The 9,117-nt window shown below is 42.3% G+C and overlaps 1 protein-coding gene across 4 annotated transcripts; it reads left to right on the top strand.

Annotated features, from left to right (window-relative positions):
* LOC139144317 (uncharacterized) lies at positions 1-7,001 on the top strand. 4 transcript variants are annotated; one of them, XM_070715019.1, is made up of 3 exons: positions 1-376; positions 3,162-3,880; positions 5,797-7,001. In XM_070715019.1, exons 1-3 carry the CDS (start codon positions 160-162, stop codon positions 5,881-5,883), a joined length of 1,023 nt encoding a protein of 340 aa, XP_070571120.1. In that variant the 5' UTR covers positions 1-159; the 3' UTR covers positions 5,884-7,001. The 4 variants fall into 4 exon arrangements, with proteins under 4 accessions (XP_070571120.1, XP_070571118.1, XP_070571119.1 ...); XM_070715017.1 differs by having other exon boundaries at positions 1-673; XM_070715018.1 differs by lacking the exon at positions 3,162-3,880.
* Positions 7,002-9,117: the final 2,116 nt, after the last annotated feature.

The following is a 9,117-nucleotide window of genomic DNA, read 5'->3' as shown; positions in this document are numbered from 1 at the left end:
AATTTGATGGAAGTTCATGATGTCAAATTTGGTTAATTGTTAGTTACGGTAGGGAGCCCTCTAGTGGCTGGGTCCCTCAGCTGCTTTCTCCCATGATGCTTTGTAGCACGCCATTTTGTTGAACAGTCACATTTTCTAGCACTTCCCTTTTGAAATCCAATGTCATCCAAACCCCAAAGAGCGTGCAAAACCTGTCTAGTGGACTTGAAGCACCATAAAGGACCTTCCGGACATCTTTGTAGAGAAAACAAAGACAATTCTTTTGAGATGGATCTCAAATCGTCACCAAATGTCAACCTCCCAACACCGGCCGACCATTTGAAAAAGACTAGGGACACGATAAGAACAGAATGGTTGAAACCGGACACCAGCGAAGGTAATCTTGACATTATTACCCCTAAGAGGCAAATGATTGACGCCATCAGAAAAGAAAATGAAGAGCTGGAGATAGAAGTAGAGTTAAAGAGAGAGTTAGCAAGAAATGAAAAGCTGAAGGCAGCACGTGCCAAGGAGTGTCCAGACAAGCCCTCCATTCAATCCATTCGCCAAGATACTGCATTAGATCGTAAAGTCAGTAAATTTAAACATCGTATAAAGATGCTGGACGCAGATTCCACAGCCACATCGTCGTCTGGTACAGACTCTGACTCTACCACACAGTCTGAGCAGGGAGGTAAGCAGCATTACAAAGCCTTCCGTAAACCTCACAATAGAAAGAAACCCAAGTCTGGTGTAGTTCGTAAATCCAGTGAACAGGTGCGTTACCAAGTTCCATGGCCGCATGAGTATGACAATAGAACTGAAAATAGTAGTGGTGACCACTCATATGCTACCTTGTCAATGGCAGCATTAGTGCGTGGAGAGGTATACATCATCCACCATGTTGAGCCACATGCCACCAGGCTTGCCAGAGCCGACCACCTTATCGAATTGCTACATTTAGCAGAGATTTACCAATGGGCCGACATCAGGCAGTTTCATTGCACAGTCCTGCGTTCAATTGAAACAGGAGAAAGCACGTGGCAAGATAACTTTTCCAGGAAAGGCTAGATGTTTACATGTCAAGTTACCCAAGGGCACAATGAGAGCAAATACCTCCTACAAGCAGAAAATAAATCCAACAAGATATTGTGCTGACTACCAACTTGGAAATGCAAATTCAGCAGTGATCACAGCAATCAGGATGGTGTAGTTGAGCACCATATCTGTCGTTTTTGCCTGCGTATCCGTGACCTACATCTGCCCCATCCACCAAATGAATGTCCACACAAGCCAAAGAAGCAGAACAAGGACTGACTCATTGACACCTGCATCCAAACTGATCTTTACACCACTGTTGTAGCAGGGCTCGACATAAGCGCTAGCCCACTAGCCCGAGGCTAGTAAATTTTAAGAGGACTAGTAAAAATGTCGTCGGAGGTAGTCCTGCGGACTAGTGCAATTTTTCAATAGCAGTCCAGGAAAGTTTATCGCTACAAACTCATGGGACGCCGGGCCACTCATTCGATAAGAATGAACCAAGCCTCAATCATTTTAAAAATAAACTAACTTTTACCCAAACAAATTGGACAGTGAAACAGTGAAGCAAACTTTATTGATCACCAACTCTAAAATGAAACAATTTACCTGCTACATAGAATCAAATTGTAACATGGCCCCGGGAAACATGGCTCAACGCTGAGCATCAAACAGAATTGTCTGCACGTCGTGCATTTTGGTTTGCTTTAAGCTCATCACTTCGCCTAAAAACATGAGCAACCCCACAATTTTGCTCAAACACTGCATCCTTGCCTTTCAAGAAGATTTGTCTCAAGATTTCTTCAGGGGCATTCCCAAACAACACCTCAGATCGTTCGTAGCCAGCTTGACCCTGCTTTGGAATGTCTCCACATGCTGACCTCCATATATAGTCAAGACCCCCTAGCTTGAAGCTGATCTTAAAAAGAGCCATCTAGCTTGCCAAACAGTGCATGGCAAGTTGCTACTGCTTGTACAGGTGACGGAATTCCTCTCAGATACTAAACTTGGTGCAAGCAACTTATTGTTTTGCCATTTTAGTGGAAAAGTGTAAATTATTGGGGCAATAATAGTGAAGTGAACCTTATAACAGTAGTGAAAAAACAACGTATGAAATGGTGTATCAGACTGTTGTATCCAATCACTTCTGGGAGTCATTGGTTATTGCTAATCACATTTTGTTACCAGTAACTGGCAAAAACTCATGAAAGACACAAGCACATGAAATGGTAAAATGCAACATTTTTACAATTAAAAACTAAATTTTTCACAAACCATTATTACAAATGAGAGGTCCTCCCCACAAGCTGGTCAATTTTAAAATGTGATATATGTCAAAAATATGAAGGCACTCCACAGGAACATTTGTGAATGGCTGTACGAATTTCAGTTCTGGTGAAACAAATCTGTCCTCACCATGAACAAACATGTTCTTTGCCAATTAGTAGTGCACTACCTGAGCTATGAAGAATTTTCCGACAAATTAATCCCTACGTCTAATTTTATTCTTAATGGCAATAGGCTATTTTCATGACCTTTCCTCCTACACAGGATATTTTATTCAGGTCATTTTAGTGCTTTATATATGATTCAAAGTTAAACATTTTGCAGTAAGCAAATGTGGTAGTCTTGCATGAAAAATAATCGCAATCATACCATCCATAATCCAATAACACTAGGTCAGAATTTGTAAGACAATAGTTGTAAACATAGACACAAAACAGAACAGAACAGACAGTAAATAGACGGTACACAAACAAAGTCACATTCGTGAAAGAAAGATACATGGACCTCTGGTTATTGGGTTTAAAAACCTTGTGAAAAAAAATATGAGAATGGTCATATACACCTCTTTCCAACATGAGAGCAACATTTGGCTTTGCTTGAGCAGGACTAGTAGATTTCATTTAGGACTACTAAAAATGAACTGCTACCAGTCCTTCGGGCTAGTGGATGATTTGACCTTGCGTCGAGCCCTGTTGTAGACCATTCTATTACAAGCAGCACCATTGAGACGGCTGCCAGGTCATGGTCAACATACTTTACTAAATCTAACTCTATCTTAACCAACATGTCATCATGCAAGGACACAGATGATCCTGCCACAGATGCAGATACCCAGTTTTTTATTAATTTCCCCTCAGATGGAGCCACTAGAAAAACAGGCACAGATGGCACAGCTGTAGTTACCAACCCACTTCCTGTCATTACCACAGCCACTATTGCAGAGTCTTCTGAAACCACAGTTAGTAGTCTTTTGACCAAAACCAATGTTACCACTAGTGTGAGCAACCCAGCCACCACTGTGGCTATTGGACATGCTCATTGTCATCCACCGGCCGAAGTTATCAGACATGCGATCGGAAACAACCCTACCACTGTTGTTGTTCCCCCACCTCAGACAAACTTTACTACTATCACAGCTACACAGACCATTGACAATGCTGCTACAGCTATCCAGTCTTCATACCCCATGCTTACAAGTAGAAGGCAACAAACTGCGGCAGAAGTCATCACAGGTACACACCACCCCGCCACAGTTGCAGCTATGGAGCCCACTATCAATAACCCCTCAGTTGGTCAGAAAGTCACCACAGTTGCAGCTATGGAGCCCACTATCAATAACCCCTCAGTTGGTCAGAAAGTCACATACAATCCTGTTTTCATGACAACCACTCAGCTACCACCTACTTCTAATTCAGACACAATTGCAGCTCTACAGGACATGAACTGTGCAGTCGTTGTTCCATCTACACATATCCATCCCTCAGATACCATCTCCACCAGTGGTGACAGGACTAAAGGCTTGCAGCCACCAGGCACAGTTAATCGCCACCCACAAGCACAGCAAATGACTAGCACGGTCACAGTTCCCAAACCTCCAAACAATAACGGTCACTCTGATGATTACTTTAGCCCAGCATTCTGGTATGCTGACACAAGTGTTGACTACGCTTCAATGGACAACTTTCCATCCACACATCTGTACTACAAGTTCCAATACCCAAGTTATACCAACTTTGACAATTCCGATACAAGAAATCACCATAGACATGATGATACTGTTGGGTGTTTGCCAGCACACTTAGACTTTCAGAAACTAATTACTACCCACAGTATGGTAACGGCCTCAGGTTTTCCAAACTTCAGCAAGCTCAGAATTCCTGTACCATCAACCTTCGACATTGCTCAATGGCGCCATGACCTGTCGCACTACAGTGACAACATAATTGTTGACTTCCTACAATTTGGTTGGCCTATCAACTACACATCAGCACTTCTCCCCAGAGGTCACAACAAGAATCACACCTCTGCATTAGCCTTCGCATCCCACATCGACACTTACATTAAGAAAGAGACAGACTTCGGTGCTGTGATTGGTCCCTTCACGTGTAATCCGTTGAATTTGCCTCTCACCACATCACCACTTTCCTCTGTGCCAAAAAAGGGCTCTTTGGACAGAAGAACTATCATGGACCTCTCTTTTCCCTTCAGAGACTCTGTCAATGATGGCATCCCTTGTGACACTTACCTGGATGTTCCATTCAGACTACGCTATCCTTCAACAGACAATTTGATAGCTATGATAAACAAACATGGGCCTTACTGCCTTCTATATAAATGTGATATACGTCGCTGTTATCGTTGGATCCCAGTCGACCCACATGACTACCATTTGCTTGGGTTACAATGGAGAGACAAATTGTACTTTGACACCAAACTACCATTTGGTCTTCGCTCTTCAGCCATGGCCTGTCAGCGTTGTACTAATGCACTAGTTTACATTTATCAGAAAACAGGTTACGACGCCGTTAACTATATAGACGACTTTGCTGGTGCTGAAATACCTTCCAAGGCAGAGGATGCATTCAACAAGCTTACTAACGTTATCACTTCACATGGTTTCACATTGGCAGAGGAGAAATCTACACCCCCTTCGACCCAACTAGTCTTCCTTGGCAAGCTTTTTGATACACCTACCATGACAATTAGCATCCCCTCATCCAAACTCAGTGAAATACGTGAATTGTTGGATGTGTTCACTCAGAAGAAGAAATGCTCGAAGAGAGAACTGCAGTCCTTGGTTGGGAAACTAGCCTTTGTTGCAGAATGCATTCGCCCAGCCAGACTTTTCATTGCTCGCATGCTTGCCTTACTCAGGTCTATCAAACGGATGCATCACAGAGTATACCTCAATGCACAGTTCCGCAAGGACGTCAGGTGGTGGCAACTATTCATGGAAACTTACAATGGCATCAGTATGATTCCAAGCACTACATGGACAAACTCTAATGCTATCTCTACCGATGCATGTGCAACAGGTTGTGGAGGCTGGTTACAACTAAATGACATCACCGCTTCTTTCTTCCACTCAGAGTTCCCACAGCATTTAACTCAAAGTAACATAGCTATGCTAGAGATGCTTACGCTACTAGTAGCACTCCGCACATGGGCCACAACTTTAGCTGGTTTGCGACTTCAGCTACATTGCGACAACGCCGCATCAGTATCAATACTCAATACAGGCAGGGGTAGGGACAGTACCCTGCTCTCCATTGCTCGTAACATTTGGCTGGTCTGTGCCAGGCACAACATTCAAGTTTGGGCCTTCCATATACCAGGGAAAATGAACGTCCTAGCTGACCACCTGTCTCGCTGGCATTTGCACAAATCACACCAGGCTAGCTTTCTTCAACTTGCTGGGAAAGTATCACTACATGAAGCTACTATTTCACCTTCTGACTTTACTATAAATGACATAATTTGATTCTCTTCCAGGGCACAATACAGCATGGTCCAACCTGCAAGACCTTGTCAAATCCATTCAGAAGGCTGCCTTCCGTCCAGGCACGCAAAAGAACTTGAAAACTCAGCTGGACACTTACCTTCGCTTCTGCTACAAGATGCAACGCACACCTTTTCCCACATGCGGAGAGACTTTGTCAGCCTTTGCATGTTTCCTTTCACAGACATTCAAGAGTTCTAAGTCAGTTCGTAACTATGTTTCAGGCATTTGTACTTGGTCAAAGTTGCTAGGTCACCATTCACTGAACTTGTATAATATTGATTTACGATTAACACTTCAAGGTTTGGATAAATCTATGATTGCATTGCCGCATCCACGGCAACCTATTTTACCACAGCATCTACTTAGCATGCATCAGCTCATAGACTTGAATGACAGTAAAGATGCCACTATTTGGGCTTGCATTACCATTGCCTTTTTTACCTTTTTGCGTAAATCTAACATGGTACCTCTTTCAACCAACAAGTTTTCACCACTAGAGCACTTAACAAGAGGCAATTTTCAGTTTTGCTCTCAAGGTTTGCTAGTCTCCACCACTTGGTCAAAAACCAGACAGAAACATGATTTCAAGCATACTATCCCACTAGCTTTGCGGCCTAACTGTGCCGTTTGCCCAGTTCTAGCATACTGTAATATGTTAAAGTTAATCCCAGCCCCTCCGTCCTCACCAGCCTTTGTACTGCGTCACCATGGCGCTCTGAGGCCACTTACTCAAACCCAGTTAACTAGCCGTTTTCAAGTGCTTATCACTAAGATCGGTCTCAACCCTCTAGATTACAGTTTTCACAGCCTCAGACGAGGGGGGGCTACTACAGCATCCTTAGCAGGAGTTTCAGATTCTTTGATTCGTTTACAAGGGGACTGGCGCTCTATGGTGTACAAAGACTATATTGCTGTTCCAGCCACTGAGCGTTTCCACATTACGGAAAGCATGGGTTCTCTTTTCCAGTAGCCTAGCCAGTCTCTCTTCCTTGACAAATTCAGAGGAGTGGGGGGGGGGGGGGGGGGGGGGGGGGGGGGGGGGGGGGCTGTAATTATAGCAGTAGTTTTCTCCCATCTCACGTCTTGTTTGGTAGCTTTGCCTTGGTGGGGTGCTTTATGTAATCGGTTACTTTCAATTTTCCTGTTCTAGTGTTTTACTATTCTGGTTATTAAAGCACCTCCAGATCATGCCAAACGGGACGTGAGTGGGTCCTTTTCTGAATGCTTAGTTTTGTGCGCGAGCAGTGTGCTTCATCTTAAATAGAGTAAGAGCAATTTTGTAAAATTTGATGGAAGTTCATGATGTCAAATTTGGTTAATTGTTAGTTACGGTAGGGAGCCCTCTAGTGGCTGGGTCCCTCAGCTGCTTTCTCCCATGATGCTTTGTAGCACGCCATTTTGTTGAACAGTCACATTTCATGAATCGTCAACTTTGGCTCACGGCATGTGGCACATGAATAGTTCTGTGAGTGAGACACACTCATGGAGTGCCGTAAGGTACCATACTCTATGGGTACAATAAACCCTTACAAATAAGTGACATTTTGAACATGTAACATTTCACAATTTTTGACCTTTTAATACAAGGCGAAGGAATGGGCTTAATACAAAACGAAATGGATGCAATTAGATTAAGTGTGGACTAAAGGCAAAATGCGAAGTATAGAGTCTAAAGGTTATAATTTTCCGGTTACTTAATTATGTTTGTTTCGATATATGGACTGAAGGTCATTGTATAGACAAGTTTTGTTGTTATACCATACCTCTTACCTTTGTTGATGGTTTGGTCAGGCTGGTATTGCAAATTTGTGTCATTCATGTATAACAATTCTACTGACGGCACAAAATTGGTATGTTTTTGTTGTTAAGTGTGTATATGGTGTTTGATACAGCCACAACAATGCATTTTGGGATAACTGGGAAAAGGTCTATTATGTGTACTTTATGATTTTGTCAATCTTCATTGCTATATCTTTTCACTGTTTTCAGCAATTGCATTATCGGTAACTTATCAATTCATTCCTTGTTTACAGGAAATTGCGGTGGCTCATTGATAATTTCTGATACTTCCTTCTCACTTTGTAAAATGTAAGTTGGTGAGTAACTATATGACAACACTTTAGATTCTCGATTTAAAGTGTCAATGACATGCCCCAACAACATTCTTGAAAAACTTTCCTCCAGGGGTATTTTGTCCCATTATGCATCTGTATCAATGTAAAATGTGAAAAATACACAAAAATTTCTGTTTCTGCAGAAAGCCTGTAGGCACCTGGCTAGAGCATGCTGGCACGATGATGTGATTGTGACAAAACTGAGCGAGACGATGACAAGATTGTGTTGAAAATTTGCAATATTGGTAACGTCATATGCTCAAAACTCTATAGCTTAATGCCTACCAAATGGTGGTAGAGTGTCATAAGATAACGGATAGGTTATTGGGTTGGTTGATAAGATATCGACTAAAATTAAAGGATGCCTGGTACTCTAAAACCGTCTTGGCAGAACACTAACTGGTATTTTGTCTCACGAACAAAATAAGTTGCAATTGATCAGATAGATGTCAATGTTAGTTTCAGCAAATTTCACAAACTACTTGTCACAAACATTTCTACATTTAATGTCCAATCGCCCTTTTTATTCCCATATTTCCCGCATTCAATTGGCAAAATTGTAAATCTTCAGATTCTTCACAAGTTGTCGCATCTGGCTGACAGAAACTAAAAGCTGGGGACTTGTTGAATGTTTATGAGGTGACAAAGTCAAACTAGACAGTGAAAAAATAGTACCGAGTGAGGTAGTTCAGCAGTATGGTCATTGAGTAATCAGAATCCCTCGCTATTCACAGTTATTTTCAAGGAGAGCTGTAGAGGTGTAACCTCCCTTTGAACTTCAGGAAGGCAAAGAAGTCAACAGACTCCAGGCTTTGGGAGACACACCCACCTGCAACTTTTTTTTGCTTATAACTATCTACAGAATGCAACTCCCAATATCAGATATTAGGGATGGACCATTAGATCTTGGGAGGGGGGTGGTCACAATGAAATTGTGAAAAATTTTTCACTATTGTAAATTTCTAAAAAAATTTTTGTGCAATTGAGATTAGCTGTGAAATTTTTTTTTTTCAGAGTAAATTTTCAGATTTACATTTTTTTTTTAGTTCGTTGCTGTCTGAGGAAAAAGAGGGCAAAGATGTGGTGCAAAGCACCACAAGCGACCGCGCAAGTGGTCACGAGGGGATGGCAGGAGGGGGTTGTCCCCCTCCTGTCGTTGGGGCTTTTGAAAAATAGAGATTAAAACGGTGTCATTTG

Source organism: Ptychodera flava, chromosome 11, assembly GCF_041260155.1.
Source record: "Ptychodera flava strain L36383 chromosome 11, AS_Pfla_20210202, whole genome shotgun sequence".
Taxonomy (NCBI): Eukaryota; Metazoa; Hemichordata; class Enteropneusta; family Ptychoderidae; genus Ptychodera; species Ptychodera flava.
Note: the sequence above shows the minus strand (reverse complement) of the source record. Positions and strands in the feature narration are given on the sequence as shown.

What these genes read in the sequence shown, in the direction of transcription:
- LOC139144317 (XM_070715016.1), top strand. Translation starts at nt 160, where the DNA reads ATGTCATCCAAACCCCAAAGAGCGTGCAAAACCTGTCTAGTGGACTTG. An exon ending in CACACAGTCTGAGCAGGGAG is followed by an intron (nt 674 to 5,796) that starts GTAAGCAGCATT and finishes ATTCTCTTCCAG; the next exon opens with GGCACAATACAGCATGGTCC.